Raw genomic sequence first — 27,658 nt, 5'->3', positions numbered from 1 at the left:
GCCAACAAAATTCAGACTCGCCACAGCCTGCAAACTGAAGCCTGACCCTACCTCCCTCGGCAGCCTCCAGCACTTTCCCATACCTGCTCCTCCCCCTCCCTGCTCCCTGCAGCCCACAACTCAAATTCACCTTTTCCTGGCAGAGGCAGCTGTCTCTGTCACATTATCTAGCTTTATTATTATTGTTATTATTATTTTGAGACAGCGTCTCCCTCTTTTGCCCAGGCTGGAGTGTGGTGGTGCAATCTCAGCTCACTGCAGCCTCAGATCCCTGGGCTCAAGTGATCCTCCCACCTCAGCCTCCCAAGTAGCTGGGACCACAGGAGCACCACCACGTCTGACTACGTTTTGTATTTTTGCTGTAGAGACAGGCTCTCCTTATGTTTCCCAGGCTGGTCTTTAACTCCTGGCCTCAAGTGATCCTCCCGCTCCAGGCTCCCAAAGAGATGCGATTACAGACGTGAGCCGCCGCACCCGGCCTGGCCTTATTGTTAAAAATACACTTACCAGTGTTTGTTCTTGTCTATCATCTTCTCCCCTGGCTGGAATACAAACTCTGTGAGGACAGGGACCTCACTGTTTTGCTCAAGGCTGTGTCACCAGGGCCTGGACCCAGGTGGGTACATGGAAGAAACCAGAGGACACCAGTTAACGGAGCCTGCTGGCCCCTGGGGCAACAGGTACATGGAGAGCTCTGAGGTGGCAGATTGTGATGGGTGACCCAGGTCTGGGCAGTCTGGAGGAATATGGTGAGATGCATCATCCCTGGGAGATCTGGGGAAACCCTGCAGAAGGCTTTGATTTTCAATAGGAACAGGTAGCACTTCTTTCCGAGGGACACGCAGAGTGCTTTCTTGTACACAGGGAGGTGGGTGGACAAGGGCCTGGAGGTAGGGTCTTCAGAGAGGTAATCAGGTGAAATGAAGTCCTATGGCTGGGCCCTAATGCAATGTGACTATGACCTATGAAAAGAGAGACACCAGGCAGGTGGACACACAGCAAAAGATCATGCGAGGAGCCCACAAGAGGGTGGTCATCTGCCAGCCAAGGCAAAAGGTCTTGGAAGAGCCCAGCCCTGCAGCACCTTGAGCTTGGACTTCCAGAAAAGTACCACGAACTGTGAGAAAATAAATTTTTGTTTTTCTAAGCCACCTAGTCTGTGGTATTTTGTTATGTCGGGCCTAGCAAACCAATACAGGTCTTAGCGGTGTTTTTTGTTGTTGTTGCTACTGTTGTTTTATTTGTTTTATTTCGTTTTTGAGACAAGGTCTCACTCTGTTGCCCAGGTGGGAATACAGTGGCGTTATCTGTATTCCCTGCAGCCTTCACTGCAGCCTTGATCCCCCCAGGCTCAAGCAGATCCTCTCACCTCAGCCTCCCGAGAAGCTGGGACCACGGGTGACTGCCACTATGCCCAGCTAATTTTTAAAAGTTTTGTAGAGGCCAGGTGATGGTGGCTCATGCCTGTAATCCCAGCACTTTGGAAGGCTGAGGTGGGTGGATCACCTGAGGTCCAGAGTTTCAGACCAGCCTGGCCAACATGGTGAAACCCGTCTCTACTAAAAATACAAAAATTAGCTGGGTGTGGTGGCTCATGCCTATAATCCCAGCTACTCGGGAGTTTAAGGGAGGAGAATCACTTGAGCCCAAGAGGTGGAGGCTGCAGTGAGCCAAGATCGCACCACGGCATTCCAGCCTTGGTGACAAGAGTGAAACTCTGTCTCAAAACAAAACAAAACAAAACAAACAAACACAAAATTTTTTTGTAGAGATGGGGTCTCACCAAGTTGCCGAAGTTGGTCTCAAACTTTCGGGCTCAAGCGGTCCTCCCACCTCAACCTCCCAAGTAGCTGGGACCACAGGCACATGCCACCACACCTGGCTGATTTTTGTATTTTTTTGTAGAGATGGGATTTTTGCCGTGTTGCCCAGACCGGTCTCCAACTCCTGAGCTCAAGCAAGGCACCTGCCCTAGCCTCTGAAAGTACTCGGATTATAGGCATGAGGCACCACACCCAGTCAAGTTTTAAAAAATGTTATTGTAATTTAGTAATACTGTCACCTGATTAAAAAATCAAACATGAAATGCAACAGCAGCCGAGAGATGAAGGTCAGTGTCAATGGCACTGTCATGCTGATCATATGTGTCCTTGATACAATCGATGAAAATGGTTGCGTACCTCTGCAGTCTTCCTCCCCCAAACTCACAACCTCAATGTAATCATGAGAAAACTATCACATACATTTCAACTGAAGGACAGTCTACAAAATACCTGAGAAGCACTCAAAACTATCAAAGCTATAAAAAACAAGGAAAGCGGTGGCTCATGCCTGTAATCCCAGCACTTTGGGAGGCCGAGATGGGCAGATCACGAGGTCAGGAGTTTAAGACCAGCCTGGCTAAGATAGTGAAACCCTGTCTCTACTAAAAATACAAAAAAATTAGCTGGGTGTGGTGGCACGCGCCTGTAATCCCAGCTACTCCGGAGGCTGAGGCAGAGAACTGCTTAAAAACCTGGAGGGGCGGAGGCTGCAGTGAGCCGAGATCACGCCACTGCACTCCAGCCTGGGCGACAGAGCGAGACTCGTTTCAAAAAAAAAAAAAAACAAGGAAAGCTGGCAGGGTGCAGTGGCTCACGCCTGTAATCCCAGCACTTTGGGAGGCTGAGGTGGGTGGATCACATGAGGTCGGAAATTCGAGACCAGCTTGACCAACATGGAGAAACCCTGTCTCTACTAAAAATGTAAAACTTAGCCAGGCATGGTGGTGCATGGCTGTAATCCCAGCTACTGGGGAGGCTGAGGCAGGAGAATCACTTGAACCCAGGAGTTCAAGGAGGCAGAGGTTGAGGTGAGCCGAGATGGCGCCATTGCACTCCAGTCTGGGCAGTGAGAGCAGGGAGTGCGGGTGGGAAGAAAAAACCAAGGAAAGCCGAGAAACCGTCACAGCCAAGAGGAGTCTAAGGAGACACAATGACTAAATGCCACGTGATGTCCTGAAACAAAGGACACTGGCTAAAAACTAAGGAAATCTGGGAAAAGTATGGACCTGAGTTGATACTAACATATAGATACTGGTTCATTTGTTGTAACAGATGTACTGTACTGATGTAAGATGTTAAAAAATGTGGAAAACAGGAAAGGGGTATCTGGGAACTCTGTATTTCAAACTCTTTGCAATTTTTCTATAAAACTGTTCTAAAAATAAAGTTTATTTTTCAAAAACTAATAGTGAAAAGCCTCACTCTGATTTCTGCCCCTTATCTACCTAGTTTCCATTCCCACGTGCAGTCATCACTTTATTAGTGTTCCCTGGATTCTTCCAGAATTTATTTATGCCAATATGAATATATACTAATCTCCTCCCTAAAGGGACATTTTATCTGTTTTAAGAGTATTTAATCATTTTTTAATTTTTTTAAAAATTAAAATAGAGAGGGGGGTCTTGCTATGTTGCCCAGGTTGGTCTCAAACTCCTGGGCTCAAGCAATCCTCCTGTCTTGGCCTCCCAAAATGCTGTGATTACAGGCGTTAGCCACCATGCCCAGCCTTTATTTATTTTTTTTGAGATGGAGTCTCGCTGTGTCGCTCAGGCTGGAGTGCAGTGGCGTGATCTGGGCTCACTGCAAGCTCCGCCTCCTGGGTTCACACCATTCTCCTGCCTCAGCCTCCTGAGTAGCTGCGGCTACAGGCGCCCGCCACCTCACCCGGCTAGTTTTTTGTATTTTTTTTAGTAGAGACGGGGTTTCACCGTGTTAGCCAGGACGGTCTCGATCTCCTGACCTCGTGATCTGCCCGTCTCGGCCTCCCAAAGTGCTGGGATTACAGGCTTGAGCCACCGCGCCCGGCTATTTTTTTATTTTGAGATAGAGTCTTGCTGTCACCAAGGCTGGGGTGCAGTGGGGCAAACTCAACTCACTGCCACCTCTGCCTCCAGGTTTAAGAGATTCTCCTGCCTCAGCTTCCCGAGAAGCTGGAATTACAGGCGCCCACCACCATGCTCAGCTAATTTCTTTTTGTTTTTTTTTTTTTTTGAGACAGGGTCTCACTCCATTGCCCAGACTCGAGTGCAGTGGCATGATATCAGCTCACTGAAACTTCTGCCTCCTGGGTTCAAGAAATTCTCCTGCCTCAGCCTCCCAAGTAGCTGGGATTATAGGCATATGCCACCATGCCTGGCTAATTTTGTATTTTAGTAGAGACTGATTGGCCAGGTTTGTCTCGAACTCCTGACCTCAAGCAATCTGCCTGCCTCAGCCTCAGTGATTAGTGCTGGGATTACAGGTGTGAGCCACCACGCCTGGCCTAATTTTTATATTTTTAGTAGAGACAGGGTTTCAGCACATTGGCTAGGCTGATCTCAAACTCCTGACCTCAGGTGATCTGCCTGCCTTGGCCTCCCAAAGTGCTGGGATCACAGGCTTGAGCCACTGTGCCCAGCCATGCCCAGCCTTTAATCTACAGCCTGTAATCTTTTTTTTTTTTTTTTTTTTCTGAGGCAAGGTCTCTCTATGTTGCCCAGGCTGGAGTGCAGTGGCGTGATCTCGGCTCACTGCAGCTACCATCTCCCCGGCTCAAGTGAACCTGTTGCCTTAGCCTCCTGAGGAGCTGGGACTACAAGTGAGCACCACCATGCCTTGCTTATTTTTATTTATTTATTTATTTTTTGAGATGAAGTCTTGCTCTGTCTCCCAGGCTGGAGTGCAGTGCCGCAATCTCGGCTCACTGCAACCTCTGCCTCCCGGGTTAAGCGATTCTACAGTCTCAGCCTCCCGAGTAGCTGGGATTACAGGCGCATGCCACCACGCCCAGTTAATTTTGTCTTTTAGTAGAGACGGGGTTTCACCGTGTTGGCCAGGTTGGTCTCGAACTCTTGACCTCAATTGATCCACCCGTCTTGGCCTCCCAAAGTGCTGGGATTACAAGCATGAGCCACCATGCCCAGCCTCTTTAATCTTTTTTTTTTTTTTTTTTTTTTTTTTTTGAGACGGAGTCTCGCTCTGTCGCCCAGCCCAGGCTGGAGTGCAGTGGCGCGATCTCGGCTCACTGCAAGCTCTGCCTCCCGGGTTCACGCCATTCTCCTGCCTCAGCCTCCGGAGTAGCTGGGACTACAGGCGCCCACAACCGCGCCCGGCTAATTTTTTGTATTTTTAGTAGAGACGGGGTTTCACCGTGGTCTCGATCTCCTGACCTTGTGATCCGCCCGCCTCGGCCTCCCAAAGTGCTGGGATTACAGGCGTGAGCCACCGCGCCCGGCCTCTTTAATCATTTTGTTTGTTCGTTTTTTGAGATGGAGTCTCACTGTGTTGTTGGGCTGGAGTGCAGTGGCACAATCTCGGCTCACTGCAACCTCTGCCTGCCGGGTTCAAGTGATTCTCCTGCCTCAGCCTCCCAAGTAGCTAGGACTACAGGCGCTTGCCACCAGGCCCGGCTAATTTTTGTACGTTTAGTAGAGACAGGGTTTCACCATGTTGGCCAGATGGTCTTGATCTCTTGACCTCGTGATCCACTTGCCTCAGCCTCCCAAAGTGCTGGGATTACAGGTGTGAGCCACCGCACCCGGCCCCTTTAATTATTTTTAACATAAAATATTTCAAACATAGAGTAAAAAATACAATGCAGCCCAACACACCCACCATCCAGGTTCAAATGTTATCAATAATTTGCCACGTATGTTTCAGCTATTCCTAACTGCTTGGCTCTCTTTCCCCTTGGCTGAATTGTTTTTAAACGAACTGCAGACCCCTTACATATGCTAGGATGCACCTCTAAAAAATATGGACATCTTCTTCCATAACTCTAATGCCTATATCCCATCATTAGTGGTGATTCCTTTTTTTTTTTTTTAGAGATGGGGGAGCTCACTGTGTTGACCAGGCTGGTCTCGAACTCCTGGTCTCAAGCAATCCTCCCATCTTGGCCTCCCAAAGTGGTAGAATTACAGGCGTGAGCCACTGCACCCCACCATTAATGGCGATTCCTGATGGGCCTCTCATGAACTTTGTTCTGGGTAATGGGGAGACACAGGAAGATGGAGGGCAGGGACTTGTGGGGAATGGTGGGGGCGTGGAGACTAGAGCAGTGGGCTTATAATGAATGAGCTTGGTCCAAGTGGGAGGTGACGGGCCGATGCCTGGAGGTGGCAGGCTGGGTGGAGTGGAGGACAGGGACCAGTGGGAAGGACTTGAGGGGGAGCTGACCAGGCTGCCTCAAATGGACCCCTGCCTGGAGGATATAGGAGGCTTTGGTGTGAGGCAGGGTAGCTGCCACTGTCTGTACCCACAGGTCCTGCAGGCAAGAGGGGGGGCCTTGTGCCAATGCTCCCCTTCCTGGGAGAGCAGGCTCATTTGGATCACCTTACCCTGGGGGGCACCTCTCTGAAGAGCCTTGGCAAAACCTGTCCTTTGTTAGGTTTCGTGGGCCAGATGTACCCCTTCGTGACTCAGGGATATCAGCTGTCAAAGCTGGGGAAACCAACGCCCAGAGAAGGGGTGCAAGTTGCCTAAGGCCCGACAGGAGGTCAGAAGTAGAGCAGCTAGAATTAGAACTTAGGTATGTCTGTGACTTTCAGCCTAGGATCACTCATTATCTAGAGCTTCCTCTTCTCTCCAAACCCTGCTCCCAGAAGAGGGGTGTCATTAGCCATTCATGCCCAGGTGTGGATAAGTTTAAAAATCCCAGGGACGTCTGTACACTAAGCCTCCTTGCTAATCACTGCCCAACTACAGAATGCTATTTATGGAACAGCTACCACGTGCCACAAATTGTGCTGGGAGCTTTCCATCCCTCGCATCCGAAAAAGCCCCCCCACACGAGGCAGGCACTATTATCCCTACACTCTCTCATCACAGAGACAAGCACACTACGATGCAGAGAAGATGCGGTTTAGGATCCCAGGCGAGGGTGTGGTGGAGGCGGTGCTGCACCAAGTCTGTCTAACTGGAAAGTCCACACTCTCAAATACGAGCCCCCGTGGCCTCTGAGGGACAGGGGTGGCTCCCCAGGAATGGGCTGGTGGGAGCTCCCTGGCATCCTCCCTTCCTCTGCCCCGACTCTGCAGCAACCAGAAGCCTCTCCGAGCACCAGACAGGCTCCAGACTGACCCTGACCTCGCGGCGGCCTTCTCCACGGGGCCGGCGCTTCCCAGGGCGGCTTACGCCTTCCGTGTCTGGGGCCAACCGCAGACCTTGCCTTCTGATGCCGGTGGGAGTTCGGTGCTGCCGCCGGGAGCACCTCAGTCCCCCTGTCGGCTCTCCACCGCGGTCCGGGCGAATGGCACCATGTGGGGGGCCCCGAGCGGGTGCCTGCCCCCCTGGCAGCCTTTGCTGAGGGTCTGCTCAGGGCCCTGCCCAGGGCTCTGTCACTACGGCGCTCAGGACCGAGGGGGCGGCGCCTCTGGATACGGGGCTGCAGGGAGAGACCTGGACCCTGGAGATGGGGACCGGACCCTGCCCGGGGACGCTGGAGCTGGACCTCGAGGGATGCTGGCGCAGGTGGGCACAGGTGGCACAGGCTTCTAGGCGGCAGCTCGTTCGGGCAAAGGCCAAGGCTCGGGAGCCGGTGCGGGGGGCGCGGCCGCGGAAGACGCTGGTGGGGGCGGGAAGCAGGTGCAGGCCAAGGGCGCCGGGCCGGGGCTGGTTCTGAGTGCGCGGCGTCGGGTCACGTGCCGGCTCCGGGGTCCCCCGCGCCCCTCCCACCGGCCTCTGGACCGCAGCCAAACGGGGCGCCGGGAGCCGGGGGTCAGGCCACGGTCAGAGTGCGGGTGCGCGCCGTCGCCGCAGGGACGCTCCCGCCCACAGTCGGCCCCCGGGAGCCCGGGTTCGAGTCCCGGCCCTGCCGTGATCCGCTGCGGGACCCAGGCCGGCCATTTCCTGTCGGGCCTCCGTTCTCCCACCGTCCGCGGCCTCCCCTAGTTGGGGCTCACGCAGGCGCCGGGGCGGCCACCGATGCCCACGGCGCGCCCGCCCCTCCCCCGCCGCCGGGAGCGCGGACGCGCACGCACCTGGCTGCCGCTGAGAGCGAGGGTGGCGGGCGGAGTCGGGAAGCCCCGCCCCTCTCTCCGCCCCCGTTTCCGCCGGGCCAATCAGAGGGGGCGACGGGCCCCGTGCGGGGCGCCGCGCTGGGGGCGGGGCCTGCGGGGGCTGAAGAGCGAGCTGGGCGGGCGGGAGGCGGTCGGGCTGGGGCTGAGGCTGAGGCGGCGGTGGCGGCCGGGTGCCCGGGACAGCGACGCAGCGCGCCGGCGGCCGCCACAGGGCGGGCGAGAGCCCCGCAGCCCGCCGCAGCCCGCCGCAGCCGCCGCCTCGCCGCGGCCGGGCAGGAGAGCACAGCGACGGGAGCGCGGCCTTAGAAGGCGGCCGGAGCGGCGGGCGCAGCTCAGCGCGGAGCGTCCTGTCAGGCGGCGGCCGAGGGTGCCGCGGACTCTCCCCGCGATGATGCCGGTGGGTGCTGGCGGGCGGGCGGCGGCGGCGGCGGCTTCCTTCGCGGGCCGCCGGCCAAGCCTCCTTCCTCCCGCGGCTCCCAGCCCCCGCGGGCCGGTGCGAGGCCGGGCGGGCGGGGAAGGAAGTGGCTGGGCGGGCGCGCCCGGCCGCGGCGCCCCCCGGGCAGGCAGGTGGGGGCGGCGCCGGCTGTCAGCGCGGGGCCAGGGCCGCCTGCGGGCCCTTCCTGCTCGGCCTCCCCGGCCGCGGGGCCGCGGGGACTGCCGTGGGGAGAAGCAGATGCATTTGGGGCTGGTCATCCCTTCGGTCCTCTCCGGCGCGCGGTCGGAAGCTGGGGCACAGGTCTCGTGGGTGGCGCAGCTGTGACCCGCCTGAAACGAACGTCCTGGGGTCGCACTGGGAGTCGACGGGGTGGGCACCCACGCCCGGAGTTCCCACACTCGGCACCCGCATTCCCGTAGCCTTCGCGGTTGTACTGAGGAAGGTGTCGAGTGCACGGATTTTGAGAGCCATCTTAGGAATTCCCTTTTCCCGTATCTGCAATATTGGTTCGTTTTGCTTTAACTGGTTTGTTCTCCGTGTTCTGAAGGTTGAACGAGGTTCGTTTGTAGTGGTGGTGCCTTTGTCCTGCCCTTAAGGATGCTTTCGCCTAGAAAGACATTGGCCATTAGATTTGCCGTCGTCCTACGGACCCTTCCCTTTACCTATAATCTAAATAGGAGGGGATGCTGAATTCTGATGTTTAAAAATTGGCTTTTTGGGAGGTAAGCATCATGACTTACGAAAAAATGTGGGACTGGTCGTACCCAGCTGGAGAGGTATTGGTTTTCTGAGCGCCTATATAGTGAGTAAAATTCTCAAACACATTTATAGTAAAATAACACAGTCATTTTTTTAACCTACAATACTACATTGAAAATCACATTTCACAGGAAAGTGCAGTTTCTCTGCATTCTCTACTTGAATTGAATATTGCCATTCTGCTGTGCTGCACCCAAGGACATTTAGATTAGATCCCCCCTCTCCCTCTTTGATTTCCTTTTTCTTGATAATCTCTTCTCCCCGTTTTTAGAGGATTCCAGCATGTTTTGTAGCCGGCTTTCAGTGTTTTCCAAGTCTTAAGGTTTGATCTACTTGATCCTTAGGTCTTTCTTTAGCATCAGGCTTGTTGGGTTTCTAAACATTTGGTTTTAAATGAATAATTGTCTTGTAAGGGAAAGAGAATTGGATGAGCATCAGAAGATCTGGGGTGAAACACTGGTTCTTCCACTTTTTAGCTGTGTGACCTTGAACAAGTCAAGGTCTTTGAGCCTGGAATTACCTCTAAAGTAGGGACAAAAATATACCAATATCTGAGCGCTGTCCTGAGGATCAAATAGGATGATGTTTCCAAAAGTGATTGTTGAACAGAATGTCATACAAATATTTATTATTCTTAATATGGGTTTGAATTTTCAATTTCTAATTTTAATCGCTATAAGATAAGGCATTTGGAAACTTCCCTCCCTAATTCTCACTGGCTAGATTTTGATGAAAGGCATTATGGTGTTTCATAATTTTGAAAGCAGTTTTAGTTAAATCCTGTAATAGTTGATTGATGCGTTCATACTATGGTGGCACTGAAGGATATCTGGAAATATTTTGGCTGGCTTCATCATTGTATAATGTTTAATTATAAATATTCTGCTAAGAAACTTGGCTTACATTTTCCATATGATTCATTCAGGCATTTTACCTCTATTCCACGTGATTAGAGTTTTGAGTTCCTACCTTAACAGGTTTCCTTTTTAAGAAGTTTGTTTAGCTGGGAATTGGGACATTTCTTCAAATTTCTCAAAACAATAAAATACTGTTTTTTTAAATAACAGTTCTATTATCTGTTTAAAATACTGCTTTTGTTTAAAAATGCCTTTTAGAAACAGATGGCATTGCTCTTAGACTCTCTTTTATGGCTTTTACTTTTGTATTTCCTTCTTGATCCCTAAAAATACTACTTGTGGGACTGAGTCCTTCCTCTATTAACACAGTTGGAGTTGGTTGTAAATTTAGTAGGAGTTTTCAGAAATGCCATTCTTACTTGGTAATATGTAAACTATGTATCCAAAAATGTAAATAAGATTTTTCTCGATTTATTGTATATTTGGTATTCATCATGATGATGATGATGAATCAAAGGAACGTTGGATCATATTTTGCAGTTTGTGTAGAGCAGCACTGTCCAATAAAAATGTAAAGCAAGCCACAAATGCAATTTTAAATTTTGTGGTAACTACATGAAACAAATTAAAAAAGTATTAATTTTAACAGTATCCTTTTATTAACTCAGTATATCCAAAATGTTATTATTTTAACATATAATCAATAGAAAAAATCACTAATGAGATATTTTACATTTTTTCTGCTACTGTTTGAAATCTGGTGTGAATCTGGTGACAGTTTGCATTTTACAGCACACCTTAGTTCAGACTAGCACATTTCCAGCACTCAATTGCTACATGTGGTTAGTGGCTACCATATTGGACAACACAGGCTTAGAGTATATTTTATTTTATTTGAAAATTGGCAATTAGCATATAATGTCTGTGGTAACTTTTTTTTTTTTCTTTTTTTGAGACAGAGTCTCACTCTGTTGCCCATGCTGGAGTGCAGTGGCACAATCTTGACTCATTGCACCCTCCACCTCCCAGGTTCAAGCAATTCTCCTGCCCCAGCGTCCTTAGTAGCTGGGACTACAGGTGTGTGCTACCACACCTGGCTAATTTTTGTATTTTTGTAGAGACGGGGTTTTTACCATGTTGGCCACGCTGGTCTTGAACTCCTGACCTCAAGTGATCTGCCCACTTTGGCCTCCCAAAGTGCTGGGATTACAGGTGTGAGCCACTGCGCCTGGCCTGTGGTAACTTTTTTTTCTGAGAGAGAGTCTTGCTCTGTTGCCTAGGCTGGAGTGTAGTGGCCCAATTTTGGCTCACTGCAACCTGCACCTCCCAAGTTCAAGCGATTCTCCTGCCTCAGCCTCCTGAGTAGCTGGGATTACAGGCACCCTCTATCCTGCCCAACTAATTTTTGTATTTTTGTAGAGACAGGGTTTCACCATGTTGGGCAGACTGGCCTTGAACTCCTGACCTCAGGTGATCTGCCCTCCTCAGCCTCTCGAAGTGCTCGGATTACAGGTGTGAGCCACCGCGCCCGGCCATGTGGTAACTTTTTTTTTTTTTTTTTTGAGACGGAGTCTAGCTCTGTTGCCCAGGCTGGAGTGCAGTGGCCGGATCTCAGCTCACTGCAAGCCCTGCCTCCCGGGTTCACGCCATTCTCCTGCCTCAGCCTCCCGAGTAGCTGGGAGTACAGGCGCCCGCCACCTCGCCCGGCTAATTTTTTTTGTATTTTAGTAGAGACGGGGTTTCACCGTGTTAGCCAGGATGGTCTCGATCTCCTGAACTCGTGATCCGCCCGTCTCGGCCTCCCAAAGTGCTGGGATTACAGGCTTGAGCCACCACGCCCGGCCCATGTGGTAACTTTTAATTAATCACATGGTATAGTACAGTGCCCAGTCTCTCAGCTGTTCGGAATAAATGAGAGTGTCTGGCCAAATTCTCATCTGACACAATCAAATCTCTGTAGAAGTCCTCTATTTGCTGTTGTACAAAGTGCCATGACTTTCCACTTTTTTTTTTCCCCCTCGATACAGGGTTTCACTCCTGTTGCCCAGGCTGGAGTGCGATGGTATGATCTCAGCTTACTGCAACCTCTGCCTCCTGGGCTCGAGCAATTCTCATGCCACAGCCTCCCGAGTAGCTGGGACCACAGACAAGCCACGGCAAATGGCTAATTTTTTGTATTTTTAGTAGAGATGGGGTTTCACCATGTTGCCCAAGTGGGTCTCGAATTTCTGAGCTCGAGTGATCTGCCTGCCTCAGCCTTCCAAAGTGCTGGGATTACAGGTGTGACCCACCCCTCTGCCCCTGCACCTGGCCTTTCCACCTTTTTTTCTTTTTTTTTTTTTTTGAGACGGAGTCTCACTCTGTCGCCACGCTGGAGTGCAGTGGCACGATCTTGGCTCACTGCAACCTCCGCCTCCTGGGTTCAAGTGATTCTTCTGCCTCAGCCTACCAAGTAGCTCGGACTACAGGTGCCCACCACCATGCCCAGCTAATTTTTGTATTTTTAGTAGAGATAGCGTTTCACCGTGTTGGCCAGGTTTGTCTTGATCTCTTGACCTTCTCATCCGCACGCCTTGGCCTCCCAAAGTGCTGGCATTACAGGTGTGAGCCACTGCGCCCAGCTGGCCTTTCCACTTTTAAACTAAATTATATTTTGGAATTTTCCCTTAAAAATAGTATTTTTTTTTTTTTTTTGGTTATCTGTAGTCACTCACCTTTTTATCAATGGATGACATTTTAAAAATGTTTTCCCAGGAAAAAAGGGTACCATTTAAATAATACTTTTCAGTTAGTCCATAAGATCTGGGCCTGAAAGCATTTAAAAGTTTGATAGAAGTAAGAAGTTTAGTCAAAATGGAAAGCCCAATTTAGATTATAGAAAGGATGAAAACTGCCTTGATTCAGCATAATTTTTTTTTTTTTTTGAGACAGTCTTGCTCTATCGCCCAGGCTGGAGTGCAGTGGCAGGATCTCAGCTCACTGCAACCTCTGCCCCCCCGGGTTCAAGTGATTCTCGTGCCCCAGCCTCCAGAATAGCTGGGACTACATATGCACACCACCATGCCTGGCTAATTTATTGTAATTTTTGGTAGAGACACGGTTTTGCCATGTTGACCAGGCTGGTCTCGAACTCCTGGCCTCAAGTGATCTGCCCACCTCAGCTTCCCAAAATGCTGGGATTACAGGCGTGAGCCACCACACCCGGCTCAGCATCATTCTTTTTGAAAGAGTGTGGACGTTTTGTAGCTAGTAAAACTTTTCATGCATAGATGAGGTATATCTGGGGAATGTTGCTGAGGATACTTTTTTTTTTGTTTTCAGACGGGATCTCACTCTGTTGCCCAGGCTGCAGTGCAGTGGCGAGATCGTGGCTCACTGCAACCTCCGCCTCCCAGGTTCAAGCAATTCTTCCACCACAGCCTCCCAAGGAGCTGGGATTACAGGGGTGTGCCACCACACCTGGCTCATTTTAGCATGTTTAGTGAGATGGGATTTCCCCATGTTGGCCAGGCTGTCTTGAACTCCTGACCTTAGCTAATCTACCTGCCTCAGCCTCCCAGAGTGCTGGGATTACAGGTGTGAGCTGCCATGCCTGGCCAGGTTACTTTTTCTTTTCCAAAAGAGTATCGACGAGTCAAGAAGTGTTCTGTAGCTCTGAAGTGTTTTTTCTTCATAAAGAAGGCACTATGGGCTGGGTGTGGTGGCTCACGCCTGTAATCCCAGCACTTTGGGAAGCTGAGGCGAGCACATCACCTGAGGTCAGGAGTTCAAGACCAGCCTGGTCAACATGGTGAAACCCCATTTCTAATAAAAATACAAAAATTAGCCAGGCATGATGGCGGGCGCCTATAGTCCCAGCTACTCAAGAGGCTGAGGCAGAAGAATCGCTTGAACCTGGGAGGCGGAGGTTGCAGTGAGCCGAGATAGATAGTGCCATTGCACTCCAGCCTGGGCGACGGTACGAGACTCCATCTCAAAAAAAAAAAAAAAAAAAAGAAGGCACTCTGGTGGTGGTGTTTGGTGATGTTAGCGATGGGGCACCTAACTTCTATTAGATGCTGTGAAGTGTGGCTTCGATTCTACTTATTCCTGTCCTAGGAGCCCTTTCAGCATGTTTACTGCAGGGTATGGATAACATTAATTTGTTTTTAATATTTAGCTTTCATTAAATATGTACTTATTCTAGGTATTCATTTTCTTCCCAACTATGTAGAAACATTTTGAGATACTAGAATAGGTTTTTCACTTTAAAATAAACAACTGACATGTAATTGACAACAGAACCCTGAACTGGAAATAGGATTCTTGTTCCTACTGTTAGTGAAGACCTTTGGACTCAATCTCTTCGGGCCTGTTTCTCATCTGTAAAATGAGTTGGATGTGGTAATTTTCAGGCATTTATGGTGGATCCAGTAGCTGATTTATAGCAGATACTTGCATGAAGTTCTCTAATATTCATATTGGCTTCATCAAAGGTTGAGGCAACTTGACACTTGTTTTGGCAGGCTTCTAGTAAACTCTTTCATTTCCAAAGCATCTTTTATGACAGAGCAGATAGTAAGAGCTCAGTAAATGTTTGCTATTATTTTTTAATTAATAATTAAGTGACTTAAAATTAAGACTTGATAAGCTTAATTTTACAGCTGATTTCAGTAAACAAACACCAAAGACAGGACAATATTAAAAAAAATTTTTTTTTCTCTTTTTTCTTTTTGAGATGGAGTCTTGATCTGTCACCCAGGCTGGAGTGCAGTGGTGTGATCCCGGCTCACTGCAATCTCTGCCTACAGGGCTCAAGCGATTCTCCCACCGCAGCCTCCTGAGTAGCTGGAATTACAGGGACCCGTCACCATGCCGGGCTGGAGTTTCGCTCTTGTTGTCCAGGCTGGAGTGCAGTGGCGTCATCTCGGCCCACTGCAACCTGTCTCCTGGGTTAAAGTGATTCTCCTGCCTCAGCCTCCTGAGTAGCTGGGATTACAGGCATGTACCACCACATCTGGCTAATTTTGTATTTTTAGTAGAGACGGGGTTTCTCCATGTTGGTCAGGCGGGTCTCGAACTCACGACCTCAGGTGATATGCCTGCCTCAGCCTCCCAAAGTGTTGGGATTACAGGCGTGAGCCACTGTTTCTGGCAAAAAAAATTTTTAATTGATATATTTGTATATGTTTCTGAGGTATATGTGATATTTTGTTACTTGCATAGAACGTGTAATGATCAAGTCGGAGTATTTGGAATATCCATTGCTTCTAGCACTTACCATTTCTACGTGTTGGGAAGATTTCAGTGGCTCTCTACTGTTTCAAAATATAGAATACATTGTGTTCTTTTTTTTTTTTTTTTTTGAGAGGAAGTCTCCTTCTGTTGCCCAGGCTGGGGTGCAGTGGTGCCATCTCAGCTTACTGCAGCCTCCACCTCCTGGGTTCAAGCAATTCTCCTGCCTCAGCCTCCCAAGCAGCTGGGTTTACAGGCGTGTGCTTCCACGCCCAGCTAATATTTTTGTATTTTTAGGAGAGACAGGGTTTCACCATATTGGCCAAGCTGGTCTCAAACTCTTGACCTCAAATGATCTGCCCGCCTTGGCCTCCCAAAGTGCTGGAATTACAGGCGTGAGCCACTGCACCCTGCCAAAAAGGGGTAGTTTTTTCCACCTGGAGTTTGGGGACAACTCAGTTTTAAATGTAAATGTGTTAAATGTATTTTCTTCATTCCTTTCTCAGCATCCTACTTTGAACGGTTTTAGGATTAACAGTTTCTTAGGATTTTTAGCAAAATAGGAACTTAAAATATCACTGAGTTATTGTATTGGAGTTATATAACTAGTTGTCAACATGCATTTGTATGTGTTTGCACAGATGGAGAATACTTTCTCAGCAAAAGTATGGTGGGATTTTGGTGCCTTGAAATGCTGTTGTCATAGTTATTTCACAAACTGTGGTTCTAGGGCTAAACAGAGGAATGGTGGTAATCAGATTCTATTGTGACACTTTTTTGGCTTGATTGCTTTGCTTTATTTCACTGCAAAGATAGCTGTGTGACACTTGTTCAGACTAATTGGTAAGCAAAAGCTGCTGTTACTGGATTTTGTAAAATGAAAATCTTTGGTGATGTCATATAGAACAATATAAAACTGGAAAAATTAGGTAGTTTTTATTAAAATTAATGGCATTTGAAATATTAGTGTACAGTTCAGTACAAGATCTTGTTAGTGGCATTACTGATGTGTTTAGAGAAAATGTTAACTGAGGTTTTAGCAGAATCATGATTTATGCCACATGTTGTGATTGTAATTATCATAGCTCAAGAAAATGCAAAGGCTGTGTGGTAGGAGCATGCCCAGCATGCTGGAGAAGCAAAAGTAGGCCTGTGTGGCTGGAGCGGAGTAAGGGGGAAAGTGGAGGAGGTGAAGTCAGGTGATGGAGACAGTAGTGTAGGATTGATCTTGTAGGGCCTTAGAGGCTATTGTAATGACAAAGGAGATGGAAAGTTTTTTTTTTTCTCTTTTTTGGCAGAGTTTTGCTCTTACCCAGGTTGGAGTACAATGGCATGATCTCAGCTCATTACAACCTCCGCCTCCCAGGTTCAAGGGGTTCTTCTGCTTCAGCCTCCCGAGTAGCTGGGATTACAGGCATGCGCCACCACGCCCGGCTAATTTTGTATTTTTAGTAGAGATGGGATTTCTCCATGTTGGTCAGATTGGTCTCTAACTCCCAACCTCAGGTGATCTGCCCACCTCGGCCTCCCAAAGTGCTGGGATTATAGGCGTGAGTCACTGTGCCCGGCGAGGCATTTCTTTTATCAGAAATGAAACACAATGGGCCGGGTGCTGTGGCTCACGCCTGTAATCCCAGCACTTGGGGAGGCTGAGGTGGGCAGATCACAAGGTCAGGAGATCAAGACCATCCTGGCTAATATGGTGAAATCCCGTCTGTACTAAAAATACAAAAAATTAGTTGGGTGCGGTGGCATGCGCCTGTAATCATAGCTACTTGAGAGGCTGAGGCAGGAGAATCGCTTGAACCTGGGAAGCAGAGGTTGCGGTGAGCTGAGATTGTGCCACTGTACTCCAGCCTGGGTGACAAAGCGAGACTCCGTCTCAAAGAAAAAAAAAAAGGAAATACAGTGGTCTGTTTATTGCATCATAAGCAGTTCTGAGTAATAGGCATTGCCTAGGTGACTTTACATGTAGCAGGTAAAAGTGCAGACACTCACTTTATTCTGCTTAAATATGGATGCTGGCATTGCCATTTATGGGCTCTTTGTCCTTAAAGTTCCTTGACCCCTCACTGACCTCTGAATTGGTTAATAATAGTAACCTTACATTGTTGGTAGGAGGATCAGATGCATGAGTACAGTGAAAGTGGCCTGGCATGTAGTAAATTTTTAGTAAATATGTTATTTGTAAACTCTGTTCTCTGGAAAGCTTTTACCATCTCTGCCTTGGCCAACCCTACCATCAGAGGTGCTCACTCTGCTGTGTCTTTTTCTGGGATGGGGGATATGGTATAATTCATGTGCTATAAAATTCATCTTTTAATGTGTACAGTTCATTGGTTTTCAGTGTATGCACGAGACAACTATTGCCACTGTCTAATATCAGATTATTTTACTTGGAGTGTCTTTGCAGTACTTGTCTTAGTTGTAATCTTAAACATTTGTTTGTGTGACTGGTTGATTTCTGTTTCTTGTCCTAGACTGTGAGCTTCATGAGAGCAGGAGCTCTCTCTTTTTGCTTCTCATTATACCACTGCCACTTAGCCCAATGATTTACACATAGTTGGTGCTCAATAAATATTTGTTGAATAAAGAAAGATGTGGAAGGTCATGTTGGACTCCATTGTGAAGAGGTGTGTGTGTGTGTGTGTGTGTGCGTGCCATAACAGAGTTAGACTTGATCCTGTAGAGATGGTCAGAAACCACCAAATGTTTTTATTGTTGTTAACTTATTTTATTTTATTTTATTTACGTTATGTTATGTTATTTTTTTGAGACAGAGTCTCACTCTGTCGCCGAGGCTGGAGTGCAGTGGTGCAATCTCTGCTCACTGCAACCTTTGCCTCCTAGGTTCAAGCGATTCTTCTGCCTCAGCCCCCTGAGTAGCTGGGACTACAGGTGTGAGCCACCACGCCCAGCTAATTTTTGTATTTTTAGTAGAGATGGGGTTTCACCATGTTGACCAGGCTAGTCTTGAATTCCTGACCTCAGGTGATCTGTCTGCCTTGGCCTCCCAAAGTGCTGGGATTACAGGTGTGAGCCACTGTGCCCGGTCAGAAACCACCAAATGTTTTTAAAAAGTGGAGTGATAGAGTCAGGTTTGTATGATAGAAAGGTAATTCAACAGGAAGAGTACTTAGGAAACAAAAGTTGTAGGCCTGACTTGAGGACCTGAAGAAGAGAAAGATCCAGTTGAAAGGCAGTAAATAGATCGGATGGAGAGTGTGTGTATGTGTGCGTGTGAGTGTGTGCACGTGAGGGAGTGAGTGCTTGCGTGTGTGCACACGTAAGTGTGTGTGTGTGAGAGAGAGGAAGGAGGGAGGGAGGGAGATAGCTGGAATTGAGGATAACAGGTTTATTGCTTCAGCACCCAGGCTTGCCTTTCCTTTAAGATAAAAGATACTGCTTGAGAAGGAGTAAGTTTAAAGGGTTGCGAGAATAATGAGTTTTATTTTGGCTGTGTGGAGCTTGAGATAGATCCCTGCCATGTCCAGAAAGATGTTATCCTTAAATCTTAAGGTAAAATAAATATATTAAATCAAAATTTTTTGCCTATGTTCAGTGGCTTTAATGTTGTGGGTTCTGGATTGCTGCCTGGGCATCTGCAGCACCCACACACGTCCTCCCTGTGTTGCCAGTTTGCCTGATGAGTGTCACCCTGAGCCCACTGGACCAAGGTTCTCAGGGCAGGGACTGGACTCGCTTCGTCCATCTTTGTGCTCCAGGCACCTGGCAGAGTTTATATGTGCACTTTTTGTAGAGGTGTAATTTCTATCTGTGTTGATTTCTTGTGTTACACTTTTTACTCAGTTGCATGTTTGTATTTCTATCTAATGACATTCTTGAAAATAGTATCAGTAAATAATAGTCAACATCACAAATTACCAAAGTATAAACAGAGATTTTTGTAGAGCTAGTATTTGTGATGGGAAACACAGATGTGAAAGTGTAGAGCATAGTGGTTATCAGCAAGTCCAGACCCGAGACTGTATATTCTGGCTTTGCCTCTTACCAACTCTGTGACTTTGGACAATTTTTTTTTTTTTTTTTTTTTTTTTTGAGACAGACTCTTGCTCTGTTGCCCAGGCTGGAGTGCAGTGGCGCTATCTTAGCTCACCGCAGCCTCCGCCTCCCGGGTCCAAGTGATTCTCCTGCCTCAGCTTCCCGAGTAGCTGAGATTACAGGCGCATACCACCACGCCCAGCTAATTTTTTTATCTTTAGTAGAGATGGGGTTTCACCATGTTGGCTAGGCTGGTCTCAAACTACTGACCTCATGATCCGTCTGCCTCTCCCTCCCAGAGTGCTGGGATTACAGGCATGAGCCACAGCGCTCAGCCGACTTTGGACAAATTATTTAACCTCTTTGTGCCTTATTTTCCTATTTGTAAAAATGGGTTTAATAACACTATATTTCATAATGCTGTTAGGATTGTCAGGTGCTTAGAGTATTGTCTGTTACTATATGTAACAAGTAGTCAGGGTCTGGGCGTGGTGGTTCATGCCTGTAATCTCAGCACTTTGGGAGGCCAAGGCAGGCAGATCACTTGAGGTCAGGAGTTCGAGACCAGCCTCGCCAACATGGTGAAACTCCATCTCTACTAAAAATATAAAAATTAGCTGGGCGTGGTGGAGGGCGCCTGTAATCCCAGCTATTTGGGAGGATGAGGCAGGAGAATTGCTTGAGCCTGGGAGGCAGAAGCAAAAAGAGCCTGGTTGCAGTGAGCTGAGATTGCGCCACTGCACTCCAGCCTGGGCAACAAAATGAGACTGTCTTAAAAAAAAAACAAGTCAGTAGGCCAGGTGCCATGGCCTACGTCTGCAATCCCAGCACTTCAGGAGGCCGGGGTGGAAGGATTGCTTGAGGCTAGGAGTTTGAGACTAGACAGGGCAACATAGTGAGACCCTATCTATATTTAAAAAAAATAAAAATTAGCAGGACATAGTGGCATGCCTTTGTAGACCCAGCAACTCAGGAGGCTAAGGCACCAGGATCGCATGAACCCAGGAAGTTGAGACTGCACTGAGCTATGATCACCCACTGTACTTCAGCCTGGGCAACAGAGAGAGACCCGGTCTCTTTAAAAAAAAAAAAAAATGCTGGACACAGTGGCTTATGCCTGTAATCCCAGCACTTTGGGAGGCTGAGGTGGGAGGATTGCTTGAGCCCAGGAGTTTAATACCAGCCTGGCTATCATGCCAAAACTCCATCTCTACCTAAATAATACAAAAATTAGCTGGGCGTGGTGGATGACACCTGTGGTTCCAGCTACTCAGAAGACCGGGGTAGGAGGATCCCTTGAACCTGGGAGGTGGAGGTTGCAGTGAGCTGTTTTCATTCCATTGTACTTCTGCCTGGGCGACAGATCCTGTCTAAAAAAAAAAGAGGGCAAATGTTTACTGAGTACTTTTAAGTTTTCTCTAGCAACCATGAGGCTTCTTAGCAGACAAGATTCAGTCAGAAAAGGATCACAATTACCCTATGACTCTGAGGCAGAATGCTTGTGCCCTTCGTGCTGAGAATAGCTAGGTGGTAATTGCAAAATCTATTAGGTTAATATGGACAGAGAGAGAATAGTTTGCTTTTCTTAGAAATTAAAGTTTAGCTGGTGTGGTGGCTCACGGCTGTAATCCCAGCACTTTGGGAGACCGAGGCGGGTGGATCACCTGAGGTCAGGAGTTTGAGATCAGCCTGACCAACATGACGAAACCTCGTCTCCACTAAAAATACAAAGAAATTAGCCAGGCCTGGTGGTACCTGTAATCCCTGCTACTCGGGAGGCTGAGGCAGGAGAATCACTTGAACCCGGAAGGCAGAGGTTGTGGTGAGTCGAGATTGCGCCATTGCACTCCTGCCTGGGCAACAAGAGCGAAACTTGGTTTCAAAAAAAAAAAAAAAAAAAAAAGACATTAGAGTTGACCTTCCCTGTGCAGTACTTTCTGTTTTCCAGACTTGACTCAGAACCAGAATAAGGTCCACTTCACGCGGTGGTCTGTCAGTCAGCTGAAAAGCCCTTCTTGTGGTCTCTACCTGGATGGCACCTTCCATCTTGTATGAAATACCCCTCCCCTTCCTGTGCTTTATTCCTCTTTGTAGTACTTAACTAGTTTTTGAGACAGAGTCTCACTCTGTCACCCAGGCTGGAGTGCACTGGCGTGATCTTGGCTCACTGCAGCCTCCGCCTCCTGGGTTCAAGCGATTCTCGTGCCTCAGCCTCCCAAGCAGCTGGGACCACAGGCGTGTGCCACCATGCCCAGCTAGTTTTTTGTATTTTTAGTAGAGACAGAGTTTCACCATGTTGGTCAGGCTGGTCTTGAATGCCTGGCCTCAAGTGATCCGCCCTCCTCGGCCTCCCAAAGTGCTGGGATTACAGGTGTGAGCTACTGCGCCCGGCCAGTTCCTCTTTGTAGTACTTATATCGGCCTGGTGTTTATTTGTGGAAGCACCATGAAAGCAGTTTTGTTTTCTTTTCCCACTGCAGTATCCTTGGCACTTAGGACATTGTGGGTCTCTGGTAGGCATTTAATATGTACTTGCTTACTGAATGAACTCAGCACGCCTTTAGGATGCATCATTTATGTGTTGGGTCAGCCATTGCTTCTGGTGAGCTCACATTGTCGAGAACAATCATGTAGCTAAAAAATGCCATTCCAAAAGATAAAAGTCAGGATACAAGGTGCAGCAGAGTACAGTAACAGAGAGCTCTTCTCAACCTCAGGATGTTGGGAAGTTTCACAGAGGAGGCGACATTTGAGTGGGGTTTGGAAGATTGAGGAAGAGGGAGTGATGGTGATGGGAAAGGACTTTTAGGTAGAAGGATTTTATTTTATTTTATTTTTATTTATTTTTTTGAGATGGAGTCTCGCTCTGTCACCCAGGCTGGAGTGCAGTAGTGCGAGCTTGTCTCACTATAACCTCCGCCTCCCGGGTTCAATCGAGTGTCATGCCTCAGCCTCTCCAGGAGCTGGGATTATAGGTGTGCACAACCACACCTGGCTAATTTTTGTATTTTGGTAGAAACAGGGTTTCACCATTGTTGGCCAGGCTGGTCTCGAACTCCTGACGTCAGGTGATCCACTCGCTTTGGCCTCCCAAAGTGCTGGAATTACAGGCATGAGCCACTGCGCCTGGCCAGGTAGAAGGATTGACATTCAGAATGTTGAGGTCTGAATCAGCATGGTGTGTTAAGGGAAGTTGCCTAGGATATGAGGCCAAAGGAGGTAAGAGGAAGGGGACAAGGCTGGAAAAGTGGTAGAAGCCAGGTGTGAGGAAAGTGTATTACCTGCATAGGAATTTGAACCTGGTCCTGAGAAAGATATGAAAATATTGAAGGATTATTTTTGAGTTAAAATATGAGTTACCATTTTAGCAATTTTTAAGTGCACAGTTCTGTGGCATTAAGTACACATTGTTGAGCAACCATTATCAACATCTATCTCCAGAACATTTTCATCTACATCTTCTCAAGCTGAAACTACTGTTGATGGATCTTTTTTTTTCCTTTTTCTTTTTGGAGACATAATCTCACTCTGTCACCCAGGCTGGAGTGCAATGGCACGGTCTCGGCTCACTGCAGCCGCCACCTCCCAGGTTCAAGCGATTCTCGTGCCTCATCCTCCCAAGTAGCTGGGACTACAGGTGCCCATCACCATGCCCAGCTAATTTTTGTATTTTTAGTAGAGACAGAGTTTCGCCGTGTTGGCCAGGCTGGTCTCGAACTCCTGACCTCAGGTGATCCCCACACCCCCCCCACCTCGGCCTCCCAAAGTGCTGGGATGCTGGGATTATAGGCATGGGCCACCATGCCCAGCTGGTGGATCTTAAGCTGAGATGTAAAGTGCTCCAATTTAAGTTAAAATTGATACCTTTAAGTGTTTGGAGTTGAAGAGAGTAGTCCCTTACAATAGTCAAGGCAGAAAAAGGTCTCTGAGGGATCAAAATAGTTGTCAAGGAACTTGGCGTTGAAACTGAATTCAGTTTGTAGACTTCCTCTATCCTTCACATAACTTTTATTCTTACATGTTACACAGTTCTAATTTACCAGGCTTCTAAGCCATTAGAAGCTGCATCTGAGGTTGCTAGAGGGGTAGTCGTTGGCAGACAGACTGGAGAGTGCGGTCTCAGGCTGGAAATCATACAGAGGTATAGCTTCAGGCACAGCCTGAGGTTGAGGTCTGAGGGTGGGCAGCCTGACCTTAGTCAACCCAACTATAGTCACAATTACAGATGAGAAATTACACATAGGGTAGTAGTTAAAGTTCCTCATGATGACTGAGTCATCAAGAAAAGAGTAAATAATATCAGTGATGTAGACAGCAACTGGAGACATTTTAGATGAGCTGTGTGCAATAGAAACATAACTTTTTTTTTTTTTTTTTTTTTTTTTAAGAAATAGGGTCTTACTTTGCTGCTCAGGCTGGAATGCAGTGACAGACTTACTATAACTTTAAACTCCTGGGCTCAAAAAATCCTCCTGCCTCAGCCTCCTGAGTAGCTGGGACTACAGGTGCACACCACCATCCCTGGCTAATTTTTGTTGTTGTTTTTTTGAGATGGATTCTTGCTCTGTCACCCAGGCTGGAGTACAGTGGCATGGTCTCGACTCACTGCAACCTCCGCCTCCCAGGTTCAAGCGATTCTCCTGCCTCAGCCTCCCAAGTAGCTGGGACTACAGCCATGTGTCACCACACATGGCTAATTTTTGTACTTTTAGTAGAGACGGAGTTTCACCATGTTGGCCAGGTTGGTCTTGAACTCCTGTCCTCAAGTGATCCACCCGCCTTGGCCTCCCAAAGTGCTGGGATTATAGGCATGAGCCACCGTGCCCGGCCACAATTTAAAATTTTCTAGGAGCCACTTTAAAAAGGCAAAAGAGGCTGAGCATGGTGGCTCATGCCTATAATCCCAGCACTTTGGGAGACCGAGGCGGGTGGATCACTTGAGGTCAGGAGTTAGAGACTAGCCTGGCCAACATGGGGAAACCCTGTCTGTACTAATACAAAATTAGCCGAGTGTGGTGACAGATGCCTGTAATGCCAGCTACTGGGGAGGCTGAGGCACAAGAATTACTTGAACCTGGGAGGCAGAGAGTGCTGGAAGCTGAGATCGCACCACTACACTCCAGCCTGGGTGACAGAGTGAGACTCTGCCTCAAAAAAAAAAAGTAAAAGAATGATGTTGAAATTATGTTTAACTCATGTAAAAAATATGACTTGAGGCCGGGCATAGTGTCTCATGCCTGTAATCCCAGCGCTTTGGGAGGCTGAGGTGGGCAGATCATGAGGTCAGGGGATCAAGACCATCCTGGCTAACACAGTGAAACCCCATCTCTACTAAAAATACAAAACATTAGCCAGGCGTGGTAGTGGGTGCCTATAGTCCCAGCTACTTGGCAGGCCGAGGCAGGAGACTCACTTGAACTTGGGAGGCAGAGGTTGCGGTGAGCCAAGATCATGCCGTTGCATTCCAACCTGGGCGACAGATTGAGACTTCATCTTAATAAAAAAAGAAAAAAAAATTGCTTGAGTATGTAGTTAATATTAAAACATCATTAGTGGGGTAGTTTACATTCTTTTTTTTATACTAAGTCTCTCAAATTTTAGAACATATTTTACATATATGTCACAACTCAGTTCGGCTTAACCACACCCCAGATTCTCAATAGCCGTGTGTGCCAGTGGCCATCATATGCACAACACAATTTCAGATTTTGCCTGAGATGGAAGGGTTAACCCAGCCATTCAGAGAATGCTGCCATTCATAAGAATTAATTCCTTAAGGATTATAGATGGCTGGGGTTTTATTATAGTAGTTTTCAGTTATGAATACTTGGTTTGTATGTTTGGAAAACTATTGGGAGGCAGTAAAGAGTATAGATTTTGGAACAGACTATCTGGGTTTGAATCTCAACACTGTCTTTTCCTAGCCATGTAATCTTGGGTGAGTTACTTAATTTCTCTGTGTCTCAGTTTCCTCATCTATAAAATGGAGGTCATAGTAGTACCTACCTCCTTAGGTTTTACGAGTTTTAAATGAGTTGTTACATAAAAAGAACCTATAAGAGGCTGGGCATGGTGGTTCATGCCTGTAATCCCAGAACTTTGGGAGGCTGAGGTTGGGAGGTCACCTGAGGTCAGGAGTTCAAGGCCAGCCTGGCCAACTTGGTGAAACCCCATCTCTACTAAAAATATAAAAATTGGCTGGTCGTGGTGGTGTGTGCCTGTAATCCCAGCTACTCGGGAGACTGAGGCAGGAGAATCACTTGAACTCGGGAGGCAGAGGTTGCAGTGAGCTGAGATTGCACCACAGCACTCCAGCCCGGGTGACAGAGTGAGACTTCATTTCTTTTTTTTTTTTTGAGATGGAGTCTTGCTCTGTTGCCCAGGCTGGAGTGCAGTGGTCGGATCTCAGCTCACTGCAAGCTCCGCCTCCCAGGTTCTCGCCATTCTCCTGCCTCAGCCTCCCAAGTAGCTGGGACTACAGGCGCCCGCCACGTCGCCCGGCTAGTTTTTTGTATTTTTTAGTAGAGACGGGGTTTCACCGTGTTAGCCAGAATGGTCTCGATCTCCTGACCTCGTGATCCGCCCGTCTCGGCCTCCCAAAGTGCTGGGATTACAGGCTTGAGCCACCGCGCCCAGCTGAGACTTTATTTCAAAAAAATAAATAAAATAAAAATACGGGCCAGGGCAGTGGCTCATGCCTGTAATCTCAGCACTTTGGGAGGCCAAGGCGGGTGGATCACGAGGTCAGGAGATCAAGACCATCCTGGCTAACATGGTGAAACCCCATCTCTACTAAAAATACAAAAAAATTAGCTGGGTGTGGTGGCAGGCGCCTGTAGTCCCAGCTACTCGGGAGGCTGAGGCAGGAGAATGGCGTGAACCCGGGAGATGGAGCTTGCAGTAAGCCGAGATCACGCCATTGCACTCCAGCCTGGGCAACAGAGCGAGACTCAGTCTCAAAAAAAAAAAAAAAAAAAACCCAAAATTAGCCAGGTGTGGTGGCACACGCCTGTAGTCCCAGCTACTCAGGAGGCTGAGGCAAGAGAATCACTTGAACCAGGGAGGCGGCAGTTGCAGTGAACTGAGATTGTACTATTGTACTCCAGCCTGGGCATAGAGAGTGAAACTCCATCTCAAAAAAAACCAAAAACAAAAAACCAATAACAGGGCTAGGCACAGTGGCTCACGCCTGTAATCCTAGTACTCTGGAAGGCCAAGACAGGAGGATCACTTGAGGCTAGGAATTCCAGATCAGTCTAGGCAGCATACTGAAACCCTGTCTCTACGAAATATTTTTTAAAAAGGCCAGGTGCAGTGGCTCACACCTATAATCCCAGGACTTTGGGAGGCCGAGGCAGGCGGATCACCTGAGATCAGGAGTTTGAGCCAGCCTGACCAACATGGTGAAACTCCATCTCTACTAAAAATACAAAAAAATTAGCTGGGTGTGGTAGCGGGCATCTGTAGTCCCAGCTACTCGGGAGGCGGATGCAGGAGAATCACTTGAACCCGGAGGTGGAAGTTGCAGTGAGCCAAGATCGTGCCACTATACTCCAGCCTGGTGACAGAGGGAGACTCCATTTGAAAAAAATAAAAATAAAATATTTAGCCAGGTGTGGCGGTGCTCACCTGTAGTCCCCAGCTACTTTAGAGGCTGAGGTGGGAGGAATGCCTGAGCCCAGGAGTTTGAGGCTGCATTGAGCTGTGATGGTATCACTGAACTGCAGCCTAGGTGGCATAGTGAGACCCGTGTGTATAGTAACTATACACTATAGATGTGTGTGGGTTTTTTTTTTTTTTTTTTTTTTTGAGACGGAGTCTCGCTCTGTTGCCCAGGCTGGAGTGCAGTGGCCGGATCTCAGCTCACTGCAAGCTCCGCCTCCCGGGTTCATGCCATTCTCCGGCCTCAGCCTCCCGAGTAGCTGGGACTACAGGCGCCCGTCACCTCGCCTGGCTAGTTTTTTGTATTTCTTAATAGAGACGGGGTTTCACCGTGTTAGCCAGGATGGTCTCGATCTCCTGACCTCGTGATCCGCCCGTCTCGGCCTCCCAAAGTGCTGGGATTACAGGCGTGAGCCACCGCGCCTGGCCTAGATGTGTGTTTTTATCCTCAAAATATTTATTATCTGTAAAATGTTAGGCTGGATATGGGTGGCTCACTCTTGTAATCCCATCATTTTGGGAGGCCAAGACAGTAGCATTGCTTGAGGCCAGGAGTCTGAGACCAGCCTGGGCAACAACATAGAAAGACCTTGTCTGTATTAAAAAAATTTTTTTGGCCGGGCATAGTGGCTCACGCCTGTAATCCCTGCACTTTAAGAGGCTGAGGCGGGCGGATCACGAGGTCAGG

General features: G+C 48.2%; 1 protein-coding gene and 4 long non-coding RNA genes across 9 annotated transcripts in view; 1 reads left to right on the top strand and 4 right to left on the bottom strand.

The window, feature by feature from the left end:
• Positions 1 to 2,024: 2,024 nt before the first annotated feature.
• LOC144330446 (uncharacterized) lies at positions 2,025 to 7,968 on the bottom strand. The gene is made up of 2 exons (XR_013396626.1): positions 5,258 to 7,968; positions 2,025 to 2,331 (listed from the first exon to the last, which is right to left on the bottom strand). It is a non-coding gene; the product is annotated as an uncharacterized LOC144330446 (long non-coding RNA).
• PPP1R13B (protein phosphatase 1 regulatory subunit 13B) overlaps positions 6,831 to 27,658 on the top strand; it is a 120,101-nt gene continuing 99,273 nt past the window's right edge. For 3 of the 5 annotated variants that reach the window (XM_077941901.1, XM_001088783.5, XM_077941900.1), the window contains exon 1: positions 8,144 to 8,438. In XM_077941901.1, coding sequence (XP_077798027.1) covers positions 8,430 to 8,438 — 9 coding nt within the window. In that variant the 5' untranslated portion in view covers positions 8,144 to 8,429. Of the gene's footprint in view, positions 7,494 to 8,143; positions 8,439 to 8,598; positions 8,969 to 27,658 lie in introns of those variants that run through there. The other 2 variants (XM_015144577.3, XM_028851926.2) reach the window with 2 other exon arrangements.
• Positions 11,022 to 27,658, bottom strand: part of LOC144330437 (uncharacterized) — a 44,525-nt gene continuing 27,888 nt past the window's right edge. Inside the window, exon 2 of the long non-coding RNA XR_013396617.1 lies at positions 11,022 to 11,451. This is a non-coding gene — a long non-coding RNA (uncharacterized LOC144330437). The remainder of the gene's footprint in view (positions 11,452 to 27,658) is intronic.
• LOC144330457 (uncharacterized) lies at positions 12,249 to 25,983 on the bottom strand. Its single transcript, XR_013396637.1, has 3 exons — positions 25,936 to 25,983; positions 14,036 to 15,217; positions 12,249 to 13,025 (listed from the first exon to the last, which is right to left on the bottom strand). It is a non-coding gene; the product is annotated as an uncharacterized LOC144330457 (long non-coding RNA).
• Positions 15,590 to 18,093, bottom strand: LOC144330459 (uncharacterized). The gene is made up of 2 exons (XR_013396639.1): positions 17,159 to 18,093; positions 15,590 to 16,614 (listed from the first exon to the last, which is right to left on the bottom strand). It is a non-coding gene; the product is annotated as an uncharacterized LOC144330459 (long non-coding RNA).

This window comes from Macaca mulatta, chromosome 7, assembly GCF_049350105.2.
Source record: "Macaca mulatta isolate MMU2019108-1 chromosome 7, T2T-MMU8v2.0, whole genome shotgun sequence".
Classification (NCBI taxonomy): Eukaryota; Metazoa; Chordata; class Mammalia; order Primates; family Cercopithecidae; genus Macaca; species Macaca mulatta.
This window is presented reverse-complemented; position numbering and strand designations above follow the sequence as displayed.